At 47.8% G+C, this 19274-nt stretch overlaps 1 protein-coding gene across 1 annotated transcript in view; it reads right to left on the bottom strand.

The window, feature by feature from the left end:
- Positions 1 to 19274, bottom strand: part of RAB40C (RAB40C, member RAS oncogene family) — a 36596-nt gene that overhangs the window by 11097 nt on the left and 6225 nt on the right. The window contains exons 2-3 of the mRNA XM_084216421.1: positions 7077 to 7137; positions 4387 to 4447 (exon numbers count right to left, since the gene is read on the bottom strand). Of these exons, the coding sequence (XP_084072547.1) occupies positions 4387 to 4447; positions 7077 to 7137 (122 nt within the window). The remainder of the gene's footprint in view (positions 1 to 4386; positions 4448 to 7076; positions 7138 to 19274) is intronic.

Below are 19274 nucleotides of genomic sequence, written 5' to 3'. Positions count from 1 at the left end.
GGTGTGGAGGTGAAACTGGGGAAGGCATCAAGGAACTCAAGTCCTTTCCCTGGGGAGGGATCAGCCAGAAGTTCAGCCTGAGCACTGCACCAGGCTGTGCCATGAGGGAAAAAAGAACTCCCAAGAAGGTCTGCTCGCTGTCTGGAGACTGTTTTTCCATGTTGCAACCTCTCCAGGGTCTACTTCAGAAAATTCAGTTTTATCACTATACTTGAGAAACAATAAAGAGTGTGTGGGAAAGTCAGGCATGCTTCCTTGGCTTGGAGGTACTTTTCATACCAAGTATTCTCTTAAGCACTGGCTATTCAGACCTGGGTAAGGACTGCCAGGTTGCTGAGCCAGCCTCCTGCTCTCACAGCCAACCTGCACAAGTCCTCTCTGGAACCTCATTCTTCAAGCTCCCCTTGAGCTCTTTAGTCCTCTACTCAGTGGGAACCTTCCACTAATTCTCAGCATGAAGGTGCTCAAGGCCAGTTTACACCGATCTGTTCTTGTACAAATATCACACTGAACTTCAAACAGAGCTTTTCCCATGCTGGCACCTCTTTTCTCTGCTGGATTTGTTCTTCCTGAGCTTTTGGCTTTTAAGTTCAATAACCTATTTCTCTTGCCTCCAAGGGGGTTTGTGTCAGCCTTCCTACAACAGAAGTCTTCAAGTCTGATGATTCCAAGACAGTAGAAAGGAAAGCAAACAGCTGCAGCTAAGGAGCCACTACAGCACACAGCCCTGAATTCATCCTGGAGACACACCTGGAGTACCAGCTCTGGGGCCTCCAACATGAGAGGGATGTGGGCATCTTGTAATAGTCCAGAGGAGGCCATGAAGATGCTCCAAGGGCTGGAGCCAGGCTGGGAGAGCTCACCTGGAGAGGAGAAGGCTCCAGGGACACCTCAGAGCCCCTGGCAGGGCCTGAAGGGGCTCCAGGAGAGCTGGAGAGGGACTGGGGACAAGGGATGGAGGGACAGGACACAGGGAATGGCTCCCACTGCCAGAGGGCAGGGCTGGATGGGATATTGGGAAGGAATTGTTCCCTGTGAGGGTGGGCAGGCCCTGGCACAGGGTGCCCAGAGCAGCTGTGGCTGCCCCTGGATCCCTGGCAGTGCCCAAGGCCAGGCTGGATGGGGCTTGGAGCAGCCTGGGAGAGTGAAAGGTGTCCCTGGACATGGCACTGGGTGGAATGGGATGGGCTTTAAGGTCCCTTCCAACCCAAACCATTCCATAATTCTAAATCAGAGAACTCAGAAGCATTTCTGTGTTTCTCTGCCAAGACCACATAGGTTATGCTGTATTTATGCTAAGGCCATGCCAGAAGTCAGCTTCTGCATACTGAAAATAACTGGAGGTGTTGGAAGTCCATCCTTGCAGTCACACAGGCATTTGTTATTCAAAACAAAAAGTCCTCTTGCTTTGCTTAACCATTCAGAGTATAAATTTAGATACTTTCTTCTTCTACTGAAAGTTGTGGTGACTTATTTAAGAGTATAAGGTATTTAAGGTATCTGTATTCCTGTTAATAGAGGAATAACACTGGAACATCACATGGGAGCCAACCATGTGTTGCTGAAAACAATGTGAGTTTTACTCCAAGCCACCTGGAGAAGACTGTACAAGGACTCCAGTCATTTCCAAGAGGCACCTTCCCTGTGCTCATCTCCTGGGCACTTCCACAGGGCCTGGAGAGACTTCCTTTGGGAATTACCTCTCCTCATCCTAGGCAGCCTTGCTCCTTAGGGCTGGTTTGCTGCTTTTAAGCATTGACTGTTTGGGCAGACCAGGATTAAGGCATCACAACAGCACTTTGGAAAACACAATTGTTGCACAAGCAGAGGGCAGTCTTGAGGCAAAGGTGTGAGCTCCATTCCCCAGCATTCAGCAGTGAATTGCTGTCTACAGCTTCCTGCAAGGAGGTGGGACTCAGGTGGGGATTGGTCTCTTCTCCCAGGTAACAAGAGACAGGGTGAGAAGAAGCAACCTCAGGTTGTGCTAGGGGAGGTTTAGATTGCATTTTGGGGTAATTTCTTCAATGAAAGGGTGGTCAGGTGTTGGCACAGGCTGTCCAGTGCACTGGTGGAGTCACCATACCTGGAAATGTTAAAAAATTCATGTAGAATGTGGTGCTGAGAAACATGATTTAGCTGGGGCCTTGGCAGTGCTGGGTTCCTGGTTTGACTCAATGATTTCAGAGGGCTTTCTCAACCGTAGTGATTCCATGATTCTATAAAGCATTCCCATTAGAGGTCCCCTGCCTGGCTGATGTGGTTCACTGTCTCTCAGACTCACTCCTTGGGAGGGGTAGGCAGTGAGATGGATGAGGCAAACCTTGCTGAAGTTCAGGTTAGAGTTCCTCCAGCAATACTGATAAATACAGTTGAAGAAGGACAAGAGCTTCACTTTGAGGAAGGAAGAGAAAATCAATCCCTTTCAAGCCTGTGGGCAGCCAGGTACATGACACCTTGTGGCACCCAAATGCAGGGCCCAGGGAGAACAGGCTGCAGAATCACATGGAGGTGCTGTGCCAGTGCCTCACAGCTCCATGCAGGTTCCAGACACACGTGTGTCTCTCTCCCCATCCAACTGGAGTGTTCTCATCACTGCTCATTTCAGCTTTTCCCTGTGGCAGCAGCAGGTGCAAGGTCTGGTGTATGGTCTCTGGCTCTGAGGGTGCAACGTCTCTGCCAAGACACTTGCTCTGAGGAGCTCCCAGGTCACACCAAGGGGAGTAACCGCTGAGCACAGTGGCTGCACACAGGGCTAAAAGCTCCCAGGTGGCGTTCCTGGACACAGTAGCTGCTGCTCTCCATACCCAGTTTGATCTGAGCATCTGACACAGCAAGGTCTTAGAAAGAGCCTGACCAAAGCTGAGTCCTGTGGTCACCAGAAAACCACACTGACCAATTCTGTTCACTTCTAACTGGTGAGGGAAGCAACATGTCCTCAAGCCCACAGGTTCCATGAGAAGGTTGTGGATTCCTGATGCCTGGAAGTGCTCAAGGTCAGGCTGGATGGGGCTTGGAGCACACTGGTTTAGTAGAGGGTGTCCCTGCAGATGGGAGGGGGTTGGAATGAGATGAGCCTTAAGGTCCCTTCCAAAGCAAACTGTGATTATGTGATTTGGGTTCCAGATTTTTCTGAAAAGTAGTAAAGGCTGAAAGAAAATGAAATGTAGAAGATGAAAGAAACTCAGACACGGGACTGAACATGTGAACGGGAGATCCTGCACTCTCCCACTGCAGAACTCCAACTCTCCTTCCCTTGCACTTTCCTGCAAGCACCAGAAAATTGGCCTCTGCTTCAAAGGAGCTGCCCCAAAGCATCCAGACCACCAGAGATGTGCACTAACATGAATAAACAGGACATGGGGAGATCTCAAAAGCACACTCCAGGTGAGGTGCTCCTATGTCTACAGCACAAGTGAATTTGCAAGAAGTCAGAGAAAGAGAACAACACGGATTTAGACAGGTAGCAAAGCAAAGGTCTACAGATACAAGGAGCAAAAAGCCAAGAGTGGTAAGAGCTTGAGTTGAAGTACAATGTTTCCCAAAGGCTGGGAATCTCCCAGGATACTGGCCCACTTAGGAGGCTGATACACAGCTTCTGACTCCTAGTGTCTAACAGAGGAGTTTTCTCCAAAGCTTTCCAACTTGAAAACAATACGGAAAATAAAGTAACTCATTTAACTTAGGTAAACTTTATCCTGGAGGGACCCTGCCATGCCACTAAAAAGACAATAGTCAGAAAGCACTACTAAACAGCAATTTTCCAGAGGACCACAAGATTTTTGTGCTGTTGAGGATCTTGATGCTATTCTGGAGCAGGGCCCAAAGGAGAAACTCAAAATGTAACACTCTGCCTCATGTTTTGAGGAACACACATACTTTACGTTCCAATTGAGCTGCTCTAGTTTCAAGTCTGCCTCAAACACGCAAGTAGGAGCCACCCCTATTTTTGGAACTGACTCGAAAGCAACACAGACTGGAAGAACTCCACTGGGAAAGCCAATGCCATATTTAAACAAATTTTAAAAACCTCAGAAAGTAGGAGCTCCCACATTAAAGCTGAGGCACATCTAGAGCAAGAATTGCCTCATCCTCTCTAACGACCTCTCAGCCCTCTCCTCTAGAAATTAAGACTGAATATTGTCTGCACAGACCTTTTCTGTAGGAGTTTAGCAAAGTCAGTCTGCCATTCACTCCCTTTTCTCCCACCACTTCATAAGAACAGAATCCCAGGCAACATGACAACATTGAGTGTCTCTTGTCATCTACAGAGATCCTTTTGGTGATCAGTGCATTCTTCTTCGGAGCTCTTTACTGTGGCAGGAAAGACTTACACAGCCTAAAGTTCAAGCACATGTGTCCCATCAAAGCCCTGAGAGTAGCACTTACCTGGGCTCCCCTGGAGTAGGATCTGAAAATAGTGCAAAATCTTCCTTGCCCTGAGGTGTCCCTAAAACACAGAAAAGTTACAGCTGTGAGATGTGGAGAATTGACTCCCATACTGCACATCTCCTACTGGCCACAAAGAAATAAAATTAAAATCCGGGTTGATCTTGTCAGATCTTTAGGACGGGCATGGTACCCAAAGTCCTCTGCATGGTAGGTTCTTCTGAGGAAGAACTGGTGGCTACACCTCCACTTTTGGGTACAGGTTGTCACTCTCACTGTGCTTCCCATGGAGAATATACAAGGCTAAACCTTGGGCTGCAGCACTACTGGATGATGTGTGAGGGTATAAGTCATTTTACTCCCCTGGGCAAAGGATTTTCTGCCTAGTTCCCTCCAGTCCACAGGAGTTCAAAGTCAGAATGAGTCTGCAGAGGTCTCCCAGCCATGGAGAACAGCCAACCTAAATATGACCACTCACAGGAGGAGAAATTGCCTTGCACTAGGCTTCACCTGTTTCTCCAATACATTTTAACCAAAATAAAGGGAATTCTCTTTCTACCCAGATCCCTGACAGACCTGGTCTATAGACCCTACAGAAAACTAAGGATTAGGAGTGGGGCACAGTGTTTCTAGACCACTGTGACAATAAGGGGCTTTTCAGTCACTATAACTTGTCTTGTCTGGACAAGGTGCAACTAAGTTTGACAACACTGCCAGCACCTCTCAGTGCCCTTCTGGAACAAGACACCAGAGTCCAGCACTCTGATTTAACCAGGGTATACTGAAATGTGTAGGCTAACCAGAGACACATTATGGTGTTTCTCAAATCTATTCCCTGGGCCAGGATAAAAACCACTTTAATGACCACTGAGAAGGCTGAGGAATCCCTCAGCTCCAGATTTGCAGCTCTAGGAAAAAGAGACTGACCTCACGTGCAGGACAGTCATTTTTTCAGATGTAAAGCTTTGTAGGATCCTGGACATCAATCCAAGAGCCTGTGCTTACATGTCCTTCTCCCTCAACAATCAAACACTGGGTAAGTAATGGTAAAAGATTACACTAAGGCATCATCAATCAGTGTTATCAGCTTTCCAGTTTCTGTGCTGTTCTCCAGCTCAAGAATTATATTATAAAAAGACGGTTTCAAAAGGGAAGCACTAAGTTACTACACACCTGGGGCTGAAATGTTAAAATAGGTATCTTACAAGAGAGACAAGAATGCAAGTGGCACATAAAAACATGGAGGCTAGCTGCTAGCTTAGCTGCTTCTGTTCTTTTTTGTAAGAAAAATGAGGACATTCAGCTTCAAAGAGCAGGGGTGTAATTAAACCACCAAACTACACACTGCTAGAGTCAGTCACTGAGGCTTAGAACAAGGAGTTCATTCCTATTTAACAATTCACACATGTTACTAATATTCCTGTTACTTGACCCGAGCATTTCTAAGGGGATATTTAACTCCATGTTTTAGGACCTGTGTCATTCCCTAATTCCCGGATCTGTGTGAAAACCAGGGTAGGGACAGACAACCTATCCTGTCCTTCCCTTCCTCCTTCATCTCCACAGACTGCTGTGTCAGCTCCTCAGCAAGTTAGACAAAGCTCAGCCAGAAGGACTCCAGCTGTCCCTCCGGTGCTGACAGATAAGGCAGGGGTTACCCCTCCCATGCAGCGTTCTCCATCTCTGTCCCAGGGTCTGGTCACTCCAGTCAGTCCTGCTCTCCAAGGGCTCACCCTGCCCTGACGCCGTGATGCCTCTTCACTGCTCGTTTGAATTTTCTACTCAAGGCATTGAGAAATATCCAGACCAAGGGTTTCACCTGTTTTATTTTTCTACTTTCCTTTTCTTGTTTCGATTTGTCTTCCTTGGATATCAGGAAAATCCAGTATTGCTTCCAAAACAATAATAGTCCCTCAGTGATCAAGAGCAGTATGGGAACATAGAATGATGTTATAGCTTGGTTGGAAGGGATGTTACACACCAACCAGTTCCCCCCTGCCATGGCAGGGACACCTTCCACCACCCCAGGGTGCTCCAAGCCCTGTCCAACCTGGCCTTAAGACACTTCCAGCAATCCAGGGGCAGCCACAGCTGCTCAGGGCACCCTGTGCCAGGGCCTGCCCACCCTGCCAGGGAACAATTCCTTCCCAATCTATCCCTGCCTCTGCCAATGGGAAGCCATTCCCCTTTGTCCTGTCAATCCAGGTCCCTGTCCCAAGTCCCTCTCCAGCTCTCCTGGAGCCCCTTTAGGCCCTGGAAGGGGCTCTGAGCTCTCCCTGGTACCTTCTCTTCTCCAGGTGAACATCCTCAGCTCTCCCAGCCTGGCTCAGAGCAGAGGGGCTCCAGCTCTTGGAGCACCTCCATGGCCTCCTCTGAACCTGTTCTAACATATCCATGTGCCTCTTGTGCCAGGAGCTCTGGACAAGAGAGCTACAGGTGGGGTCTTAAGTGCAGAGCAATGGTGAAAATGGTCAGTCATGACAGACAATGACTGAATTCAGACTATTCCAGCAAAGAGCAGCACAGTGTTTGTGTCACTTGACTGACAGAAAGGAATATTCTTTCTGGTAAGAACAGCCAGGAAGTCCCACCACACCCCCAGGGATGGTCCATGCTCTCCACAGCCCCGTGTCCCTGCTCACCTGGCATGAGCTCCAGGGTTTGGGTTAGAGAGGCTCAGAAACACTCACCAGAGTTCCAGCTTGACCCTTCTGCCGTCCAACAAGATAGTAGTGGTCTTGTAGTCAATTCCTGAAAGAAAACCAATGAAAAGCTGAGCAAACCCTGAAAACATCTTCAGAGATGCACAAGAACCTTGCTCTGCCCACATGGAGTCTCATTTCATGTTTCCTAAAGGGATGTTTTCTTCTCCTTGTTCTTCTCCTCTCTTTGAGGAGAGCTACAGAGACCTGACAGGAACAGACTTCTGCTCCATAGCAAAGACTGCTCTGTGGAGCTCTATCCCTCCTCCCTGAAAACACAGTTAACCCCTACATTGCTTCTGACTTCTTCATTGTGGTTTTAAATCTCTCAGAACTTGAGCTGTAGGAGAAGTTGGATGGGGCTTAGAGCAACCTAGGAAGGTGTCCTTGACCATGGCACAGGGGATGGAACAAGGTGAGCTTTAGGGTTCCTTCTAACTCAAGTCACTCCACGATTCTCTGAGATTCAGTGATTTGTAGCATTAATCCCACATGACAGTGATAAATTAGACTTCTAGGGGGTGAACAGACAGAAACAATTTCGATACATCTCTGCTACATCAGCCTACAGTCCCAGCATTTCTCAAACACCACTGCCTGCAGCCACAGGGCACTTTGGGAGAGGCTACAGGAAGGCTGTCCAAAGATTGCTGTCCCTCCTTCTGAGCAGCTCTGGGTGTGGATCACAGGGGGCCAGGTAAGGCAGGACACACTCCCCCTTGTGAAGGGCTGAGAAGCAGCACAGACATCTGCTTTTGCTTTTCACAGAGCCACAGCACTGGAGCAGCAGAAACCCCACAAACCACAACAGCCAGCTGTGCTGGCATGCAACTCACTCACACAAGGGGTGTCCACTACCTTCAGATACATAAGAAATTCGTTAAAACTGGGAGCCTGTCTCACAGTCAGACTGAAAAGTTGGAAAAGAAACAACTCCCCTTGCAAGCAACAGGTCCAAACCACATGGAACACAGCATTCCCTGCAGCCCCAGGCAGGGCAAGGGGCACAGCTGCACCTCCCACCTCCTTCCCAAAGCCAAGGGGCACCAGGTGCCCAGGAAAAGCAGCTTCTCAGCAAGCTCTTGTTAATGAGCTTCAAGTGTAGTGAAGATGCATAAACAAAGCACAGAGCACCATTACTGCACACCCACTGAAGCATCAACTAATTTACAACCTTTTAATAAAGCAGAGTCACTTCACTCTAATTACATCAACTTTAGTTTTTCTTCTTGCCAACAGATATCAAACTTTGAATATCTATTAAAACACCACAGTGTTGTGTTATGACCTGCATTTCCCTTTTCCTGCAAGGAGAACACTGCCCTGACAACCAAACAGACAAGTTTGTCAATAAAGCAAATGGATTTTTCTGAGTCATCTGCAGGAGTTCCCTGTTAGTGAAAAACAAATTAGATTTCAGCCTTCATAGGGTGCTATAAAAAGCAATAAAGATAATTATCTTAAATTCCAACTATTTCCAGTGCTGTATCACAGAAAATAGGCAGTTTACATTTTATCTTCCTCCAGAGACAAGTGAATGATCTGTATTTATTTCCAGGCAGACATAAATCTCCCTCATCCCCAGGGATGGTGAGGAGTAGTGGGGGAGTAAGGCTGCTCTGCTACCAGAAGGGAGCATCCAGACATCTTCCCCTGCCAGTTCCTGAACCAGGATCTGCTGGGCTGTTAGGCAATTGGCTAATTAAGCCCATTGCTCTGCTTCAGATGCAAAATCCAGACAGACTCTGGCCCCTCCTTAGGCACAAGAGCTCCTTGTCAGCAGAGTCCCAATCACCCCCAGTGCCAGCAGTGCACAGGTGGAGCAACTGCATGAAAGCACCATGGGGTGGGAACAGGGACAGTTTTCAGGGCACCGAGGCCACATGCTTCCAAAAATGCCACTGCTGAGCTGAAACAAATTGCTTGACTACAGCTTTTAAAAGTGATAGAGGTTTAGCTTAACTGGGAAGAGAAGGAAACTTGTTAATGGAAATGTCAAATACGCAGATGTCATTGTTTTGCTCCTCGCCCACTAACTGCCCAGCCTACATCCCCAGAGGAACATGGGTTCCCTGTCCTCAAAACTCATGACTTGGTCACCAGAGAAATGCTTTAAATAATCCATGTTCATCTGAAACTACGCCACATACTTTAATCCAGAGGGACACCAGTCTTTGGGCATTACACACGCTGGCCCAAGGAGGTCACACACACTCCAGCTGAAAGCAAGCTGGTATCTGGTTAGGGGCTGAGGAAAGTGCTGCACTTTTTAACATGCAAACACCCAAACTGAGACTAGGACTGAATTTAAAAGAGGTTTTGGAGCAAACTCTGCCTACAAGCTCATTAATGAAAGACAAAACCTGCACAACTGCAATGTTTTGGAGAAAATTTCAGCTTCCCTTTTCCATAAACACTCAGTGCATCAGGACAGCTCAAAGGCACTCCCTGGTTTTGGTCTGTTATTTTAGCTGGTTAGCACTGAGTAGGCTGCAGTTCACAAGCACAGCTCCCCCATGGCTCACTGGCAAGACAAAATCTGCATCAGTTTGGAGGTGCCCTCAAAATCACGGGATTCACCACTGTGCTGAACACCAGTACTGGCCCCTTATATTTCAGTCTCAGTAACACACAACCGTGTCCTGAGCTGCAGCCCAAGGCACTCCCCCATTTACAGCTCACAGGGAAGCTGAGCAGCCAAGCACCTTTCCCAGGCCCAGCCTACAGCTCAAGCTCAGCCTTGGCTCCCCGCTTGACCCAGGGATCTGGGGTCAGAGGGTCACAGCAGCCACTAGATGCCACCTCTGCTCAGAGGCTGCTGGCAGTGCGGCAGTGCACGGCCATACCAGGGCTGCCCCCCACCTTTACATTTCAGCAGCTCAGACACAAGGGAAGTTTTCAGAACTTCCTTTCTACACGTGACAGAGTTTTCTCTACCTGGGCATCACCTCTGCTCACAGCCAAGCACAGCTTATTTCAGGATGGACACTGCTCTGCCTGAGTGGCTCCGATCCCACTCCCCTGATAGGGAGGGACCAGCCCCACCGCGGGCCGCTCCCGCAGCACACACAGCCCAGAGAATTGGCCCTGCCCGGCCCTGCAGCAGCAGTGCTGGGGGAAAAGAAAACACTCTTGTTTAAAGCCTATCTTATATCAATTGATCTCTTTCTGGACTGATATTACCATGATGCAACAAAGCAAATGAGGCTCAGAGAACAAGTCTGGGCTGTTCTCTGGGATTTAGCATTCAGGCCGACTCCTGTGTTATTTCTTCCAGCCCTGCTTTAGACTCCTGCTTACGCTGATGCCATCCCAGCCCTATTCCCGCAGCAGAGAGCTGACCTGGCACAGAGGGATCTGCTGTACCAAGCTTGATGTCAGACACTTGACTCTCCTCCATGGAGCTGGGTTTCATGCTCCCAAGCAAGGTTCTGGGGAATCCCAAACCTTTCTTTCTTTCTTTTGCCAGTTGCTATAAGGAAAACCGAAGAAAGCAAGTCATTTTCCCATGGGAATCCACAGGATGTGTTATAGGAAACTCTGATCTCTTCCAAATTACTCATGCCAAGCACAACACACTTTGCATCAGTATCACCTGAAAACTCCACACCCAACCTGAGCTTACTTAAAGCTTTCACCCAAAAGATGACACTTGATGTGAATAGGAAAAGTAAAACCCCTCCAAGAGAAATGGTAACTTTTTCCCAGCACTTGATACTATATTGTATCAGGCTGTTCCCTTTCTCACTGGGAATTCATGGCTCGGACACATGTGTATGTCCACTCTGCCAAGCTTCTGCTCTGCACCTGGCAGGAGCAACAGAAACACAAAGGAGGAGGCAGCAGCCAAGCAGGTACATGGGTCTGGAAGTCACACTGGAAAAGGGAGAAACACAAGGGAGATGTGCATTTCATGCTCTCCCTTTAAAGAGGTTTATCTCTAAGGAAAACTGCTTTAAACAGCTCAAGTGAACAAAGCTCTATAAATATTTACTACTGAAACATGGTGGCCTCTGGGTTTTGTGTGGGTCTTTGTTTCAGAGAAAAGGAGACAAGTTTGCAGTTGCACACTCATCAGGTAACTCTGCCCTAACACCTGGGTGGAGGCCAGAAGGGCACCTCCCCTCAAAAAGGCAAGTTTGAGCAAAACCTAAGAGCAGCATGTGCCTCTTTCCTCCTTTAGCTTTCCAAGGTGATGCCCACTGCACTGAGGGGAGGCTGACTTCAGCTCCCAGGGTAATGCCAGAGCCAACACTCCTTCTTTGGTTACTGGTCCAAATCAAGTGTCCTCCTCCAGGGATGCTCTAATGATCCAAGGCTCAGCTAACACAGACATCACAAAGGTAAAACCAGGGATGAAGGGCTCATCCCACATTAACCAAGCCATCAGCAGGTTTTCCTGAGACCTTCCCCAAAAGCTGCCAGCACCATCTCCAGTGTGTATCTGCAGTGTCTCTAAGAAGAACATAATTTATTCACAAATCTGGGCCAGAAGACATTCCAGGTGATGCTCAAAAACTTTTGTCTAAATGAAAAAAATTAAAAAGTGGTAAAAATAAATCAATGTACTCAAGTGAAACATTGATATAGTTTTAAGACTTAAAGCTTGCTTTCCTTCTAAGAGAGAGACTCCTTGTCATTTGCAGTCATTTCCAGTTTGTGTGAGTCAGATTGGTCAAAGATGCTTTTTCCACCTCATTTCTTACATGAATGTTTCTGCTTGTGGGAGCTTGGAATCCACCTCACTGTTAGTCCACCCACAAAAAAAAACCAGTGCACATTATTTTAACTTCATTAAAACTCAGTTCTCGCAGCTTGCACATGTGCTATATGATGCAAGCCCAGCTTTTTTCCTCCTTTTAACAATTAAATTTGGCTTCATTTATTTATAATTCAAAAGAAGATAACCAACCTGCTTGCAAAGAGATACACAAGGTCAACAAGCAAAATTGGAGGTGTGCAATGGTGAACCAAGGCCAAACCTTTACTCAATGCATCATATAAATAAGAAATAAGATAGACTGAGTGGACTTTTGTTACCTGACTAATGCTGCAATTCAGTGGATTGTTCCTTTATCTACAGACATAATTAAGTCAGAGTGGCTGCATTCTGCAACTCTTGAGGGCATCTGAGCACTCAGAAGAGGGCTAAAGGTGAGCTGTGCCCGGTCTCTTACAGCCCTACAGAAAGGCTCTGCTTGACTGAGAAATCTTAAGACTGGCCCAGAAGCCACCAGAAAGACTCACTGTGTCACCACAGTGCCTCGCCCAGCCAGCCTGGTGATGGACTTTGCTTTGTGATTGCCATTAGTGCAGCTGAAGCCACCACACCACAAATGTCTAACTGAAAAAGTTGCATTTTTCCCCAACACCCCCAGGCTCCTCTGTTTGCTCACAGGTCATCAGCTCTGCCGAGTGCACAAGGTCTGGGCACTTAAAAGGCCTCGCTAAAGGTTTGTAGGTTTAGCACCACACTGACCATGGCTGCTGGGAAAAGGGGAGAGCACAGGGCTGGAATGAAAACACAGAGAATACACATCAAATATTTAACTTGCTGAGATTTCACAGTGAACTCCAGTAACCAGCTGTGAAGGGCTGGTCATGCTGTGTGGCACCAGAGAGGAGCCTCGGGAGAAAGGGACACAGAGCTCTGAGAGCAAGGAGCTGACAGACTGAAAGACATGCCATGATTATAAAACAGGCCAACACCAAGAGTATCCAGCCAGGAATTTGTAACCTGTGTTGTGACAATCCTTCCTTACTACACAGGGAAGGATTGAAGCCACAATCACTCAATGTGCAGCTGGGCTTAAAGGTATGTTGTCACTGCCACAAAGGTAGAAAAGTGCCTAGGAACACTTCAGAGTGGGTCAATGGACTGCAAATCCTTTATTGTGTATTTGCAAAAGGAAAATATCAAGGATGAATCTGTGGTGAAGCTTCTCAGCACCAAGGATTCCAGGAGCTGTGACTAAGCAGGGATAGGTAAATTTGGTTTTAAAACCTTATCAACAGTTTTGTCAACGCTGTGGATGCCAAGAACACCACAGCAATTGTGAATTTTTGTGAGAACATAAACTATGCATGAGAGCCCTGTCCCTTCCAGCCAGGGGCCCCATGAGGGGTCTGGTCAGGGTGTCCCCTCCTCTGAGCCCTCTTGCAGGGCTGGCACAGCCTGTCTGGGTGTCACTCAGGCTCCCCCTGCCACAGCCCCCTGGCACACCTTTGGGGACATACCAGCACGTTTTCTGTCACATAAACCAGCTGTCATCTTACTGCTGTGTATGCAAGACACGAGCTGCTGAAAGGTCCCTCCCTCACCCCTCAAAGGGCCTGTGCCAACCTTCCTGCTGGATTAAAAAAGGCAAAAACAATCTGCTGCACACAATGCAGAGCCTGCCCTTCTCCAGTGCTGGAACTGGAGCCCTTCTGTGCTCTGCAAAGTCCAGCCTAAGGCCATCAATGCAGAAATTCACTTATCCCAAATGCCAGCGATACCCGAGCAGTGTCCAAAGGCTACTTGTTTATTCTACCAAGTCCCTGGGGGTCACAGATGTTACCAGACCTTTTCAAGATGTTACTAGTCCTTTCCCAAGACGACCCGTGCCTTTCCAATCATGACTGATGTGCCTGGGGCATAGATAGCCTTGTCCCTGTGTGTGCAGGCACCACCTAGGGCTGCCCAGATCCTCCTGAAAGGTGGAACCACTGTGGGGGGACAGCAGCCATGGCCAGGCACCCCCATCCCTGCTGAGTATGAAGAAAAGGCAGGAGCAGTAATATGTAGCTAAGTCCCATCCTCAACAAGTCCAAGAGAATAAAGGAGGGAGGTCACAAAATTGAGGCCAAAACGTGAGCATAATAGCTCCAGATCAGCTATGGAGTAAGAACTTCACTGCCACTTCCAGTCCTCAGCATGCAAAAACCTCGCCCCAAAACCAAGGCAAAGCCTCTAGACCACCTCCACAAGCAAACCACACTCACACATGGGGCTCACAGCAGGAATCTGGACAGCACAGCCATGGGCAGTGGAGCTCAGAGCAGCCCTGAACCGACACCCTCCCTTGAGGTTATTCCAGGGTGGAACAGCCCCCCAGCCACAGGCAGAGTTCCCAGCAGAGCCTCTCCAGCGCCCAGCTCTGGGGGTGTGCTGGGAGCATTACACAAGGTGAGGCCTGCAGTGACAGAGCTGCTCCAGAGTAGCTCCACAGCACATTCCTGCCACACAGCCAGGGCCACACAACCTCACCAGCTTCTCCACAGGCTCTCCCTCACACCAAAGTGGGCACTCTGACCTCCTGGGACTCATTTTCTGGCAGAACCATATTCCACAAGACAACAGTGGAACACCCCCCACACAATGTTCAGGTTCACTCCTCCCTCCCACCACACCCCTCACCCTGCACCTTTTTGTTTAAGAACTGCTTATGGTGGGGAAGGACATGAAATGTCACCTACAACAACTGAGGCCAGTGACCAAGCATCATATAACCAACCCAGGACATTGCTCCAGGAGCAGAATACAAAGCCAGGACACATTGTAAATATGGATTAAAATGTCTTATTTTATGGTTTTGTTGTTTTGGGTTTTTTTTACAAGCCCTCACCAGCCTGTGAGTGAAAAGGCAGAATTCACCTATCAGAATTAGCTGTTTGTGGTCAAAAGCTGATAGAGGACTTGTTGTTTCACTTCTAGTCAAACAAGGCAGACGGGCATGGAAACCACAGGTGGCCAGGAGCTGCTGAAAGCATGTTCAAAGCAAACAGGTTTAACCAAGTGCACTAATCCAACACCAAACCCACTCCCAGGCAGAAAGCAGCTGCTGAGGCCAGCACCCAGGTTATACATGCACCCACAGATGCAGGTTTGAGATCCTCTAATTTCACAAGCACTTTAAAAACAGGCAGAAACATCTGTAAAGAAGATACCACAGGTGCATTATCATCCACCCCAGCTTAGAGGAGTAGTTACTGTCTCTGTCATCTGTAAGTGATACTAAATTGTTCAAAAAAAATGTGGAATGAGGTACAACATAACAGATGTTGCAAATGTGGCATCAACATGAAAAAAGAGAATTCAAGCTATTCAAATAGCAACTGATGAAGTCACCCAACCTTAAAAAGTGTGTAGAGCAGCATATTAACAGCAGCAATTTAACTAGTCAGCTCAGAGCTGCGAGCCACAGTAAAAATCCCTTCCAAACAACACATGAGCTCATCCCTTTGAGTCATGCATTCAATTACCTACTCTTTAAAGAGAGAAACAAATTATCATCACCAACAACAGGGGTCAACCAAACATAGGCGGATTCATCCCAGGTCTGTGCCTTTCAGTGCCATAATTTACTTCACAGTATCACTACTCTGTTTTGAGCAGGATGATAGAAGTTCCCCAACAGCACCACAATAAAACAGCCCAGTTCCTGCCTGCAGAGCTGGGACTGAAGGTCAGCAAGCATGTGATTTTACCTCTGTGACCCTGTCCTGCACCGTGGCTGAGCCTTGGGAACAGGATCAAGAGGTCTCGGTCGCCACTGGCCAAGAAGGAGAGCAGCACCTGCTCCTGCCTCCGTCCCCTCCTGCTCGCAGCAGCTCGCACACAGCCCCCCCTCGCTGCACCGCCCGCTGGGGCAACAAGAGCTTCCCGTTATTGCGGCGTGTGCAGATGAGCGGGAGCTGCTGGGGGCAGGAGGGGAGCCCCAGCAGAGCCCACGGCTCCGCCGGCCCCGGGGAGCTGCTCTGAGAGAAACACAACGAGCTGCCAAGCACCTCGTACAGACACACGGCTTGAAACAGAGAGAACAAACGCCTTTCAAATATCTGTAGTTACCCAGATTTGTAGATTTTCTCCTGAAAAACATACTCCATCTTCCATTCACAGATGCCTTGTTTCAGCTGAGAGGGATTTCCATTTAGCATGGAAGCCTTTCACAGGAAGTGTGCTCACATCAGTTCCCAGATATCTTCATCTCCAGATGAGAGGGCTTTGAGGTGGGGATCTCTGGCAAATAATTGCTTGTTTGGTTTTGTAACCAGACAAAAGGAAAACATTGATTTGGACACCTCTAAGAAGGCCGGATTTGCAGATTTCACTTGTCCACTGCTTGCTGCAAGCCCAGCACCGTTTCAGCAGCTATATGGTCCTCAGACAGAGGAACTCTGTTCTGGGCACACTTAAGGGGGACAATTGCATCAGAAAATGGCATTTGAAGCCAGGAGCAAATCTGTTCCTAAAGCTCCAACAATTTCAGCAGACACCCGGGAAATCCCAGAAACAGTCCAAAGTCAGTCCAGAATCAGGGATGTGAAGTGGATTTGTGCTTTAGAAGAAAATCAAGAATGATTTTATGCACAGAAGCGACAACAAACAAAAGAGTTTCTTCATGCCTTGCAATTCAGATCTCCATAAAAACTACACAGCTGCATGCAGAAACAAAGGCAGCCTGTGAGGGAAATCAGAGGGCACCATAACAGTCTGCATTGTTGCTGGATGACCGTACAAACATCAAGATATGCTTGGAGACAAAAAAATCCCCAACACTCAGAAAAATCCAAGCATTTGTCCAAAATACTTTGAATATCCTATCCCTCCATAGTTACACTTCTGTGGACACTGTGCAGGGAAATGCTGCTCTGCAGCATCAGACCCTCGTGGCATCCCCACATCATGCCTGGGCAGCCTGCACGGTGCATGCCAGCCTCAGGTGCACACCTGCTCAGGGATCCTGCAGAGGCTGGCTCTGATCCCTGGGATCTCCATCCACACCCCACTGGCATCTCCAGGTTTTGCCAGCAACAAAACAGCATTTCCAGAGCCATGCTCCACACCCAATCACCCAGAGAGAGCTGCAGCCCTTAAGCTGGGTGTAGACAGGTTAAGCAGACACTTGCAGAGTTCCCAGAATAGCTACAGAGATTCCACTCCCCAGGAATTTCTCTGGCTCTCAAGTTGGGTCTTGCTACACCAACCACAGCCAGGAAAGGGCTGCTGCATGCTGGAAGCACCAGGATGGCCGCTAACGCTGGCTTCACCTTTCCATGTGCTGTTTCCAACGACAACAAATCTCCAGAGACCTGACTTACAGTGCATGGCACTGTAATTTTCTCCCTCCTTGGCCTTGACACAGGGACTGGCCCTGTTGGCACAGCAAGCACCTCACTACACACCTGTACAAACTCTGCTGCCTCACAGCAGCTCTCACCAGCCTGAAACCAGGTCTTCCAAGCCCAAATTGGGGCCTCCCAGGTCCCCTCCTGACCTACAGGACAAAGATATCACTCCAGCTACCCTGGCAGCCACTCTGGAGCACTTTTGCTGCCACCAGGGAAAAGCCAGCATTTGACATTTAAAAAAATAGAACAAAGTATTGAATTTCAGCCTACAAGAACACAAGTGTGTCTCACCCACAGAGGTGTTCCACAGCAAACACATTTGCTGGCAGGGTGAGCAGCACAGGTAAGATCTACCCTGCAGAGTTTCATCTCCTTGTGCCACAGCACAGGCCTGCAGTTTCCGGACGGATTTTACCACTAACTTACTCAGGCAGTTTGACAATGTAAGAAAGACAACAACTCTTGGGACAAGAGAGGATTTAAGATTAAATAAATGATGGGCAAAATGGGGTGAGGGGGTGGATTGCTGCATTTTCTTTGTTCATTGTTTGGTTGGGTTTTTTCCCATCTAGCTCTGTCTCCAGTCCACTTGGCCTCCACTCCAGAACCATGGGCAAAAGGACTGTTACAGGTGCAGTTACAGCTGGTACCAAAGGAAACAAGGCAGGGTAATTTCTGTGTCCAGGACTGAGCAGGGAGCAAGGCCAATCACCTGTACAGAGAGGCAAATGGTACAGTAAAACCCCCAAATGGGCCCAGGAACCTAGCAGCCTGGCTGTAAACAAGTTAAAATCCCTAAAAAAAAGAATTTTTTTTAACTCTGCATTTTATTTAAAAGGTTACCCCAAAGATGCTCAGAACCTTCTGTTAAACTGCCATTTAATTACAGCCTTTCAGTGCCCTTTCTGCCTGTCTCCTCCTTAACAACTGATGGTTTAAGCAGCAAATACTATATTTGAATTGCACAAAGACTTTTGTCTCAATTCAATGCCCAATCCTGAACAGAATGTACAGGACATTAAGAATTTCAGGTGTTATATTTATAGGAGAACAGGTGTCAAAGTTTTAAAATGATCTAACAATATCTAGAATGGGCCGATGGAAATGAAACAAAGATGAAGCAGAAAAGAGGAAGAAAATCTAAAAAGCTGTGGCTACCTAAAAATACTTTCAGCAAATAGAAGCTCTATAGGAACAAACAATCTCAAAGCTATGTTGCAACCTTACTATTTACTACAACTTTTGCAGAAGCAAACAGACTCTTTGATGGAGGTTTCTTGCCTTGAGTCACCACCCTCTGTGCCCCAGGGTAATTTTCTTTCAGGTGAGTCTCACCTTACAGCAAAGCCTTTAGCAAAACAAAGCTGAAGGTTTTCACATTGGAGCTTCCTTCCTCCTCCTGCAATCACACAGGAATTGATATGACATAATCCTCCTCTGGAGCTTGAGCTGGAGTGCCAGGGGACAACGAGGGGCAAAGGGAAAGATCCAGATTTTAACCAGCAAGGTTATAAAACCACGGCTCAAAGCCTCAGCTCAGAGCGTAGCTATTCTCAAGTGCAGTAGAAAGATGCTCTGCTGCTCTGAGAGATCGAGGCTGCAGAGGAAAACATGCCAGGGAACAGCTGGAAACAAAAGCTGAAGGAGGAGGAGACTAACTTCCATGGTTTTTCCTATGCAGCTTAAATACTGAACCAACCAAAAACCTCCACACCAGGAGAGGTGTGGACAATTTTGGTGTGGAATCTGGAGAGAGCAAAACCTGCCTGCTTTTTACAAACAAAAACCACAGCGAAACTTTTAATCCCAGTTATTAGAAGAACATTCCACCCATTTCAGCTTTGTATTGCTCAGCTCACATCACCTTTGTGCACTCAGGGCTCTGGAACATGTTAACAGCCACAAAAGCACAGCTTTTATAGAGGGATTAGAGGTGGTGAGAACTCTGCAGCGCAATCCAGAACTTTGCAGAGTAGGTTCCTAGCTTTATAAAACCTCAACAAAAACACAACCTTCCTCAGAGGTTCTGCACACATAACAACCTACAATGTTGTGCACCTCTAATCCTGACTA

Source organism: Fringilla coelebs (assembly GCF_963513975.1).
Source record: "Fringilla coelebs genome assembly, chromosome: 16".
Taxonomy (NCBI): Eukaryota; Metazoa; Chordata; class Aves; order Passeriformes; family Fringillidae; genus Fringilla; species Fringilla coelebs.
Note: the sequence above shows the minus strand (reverse complement) of the source record. Positions and strands in the feature narration are given on the sequence as shown.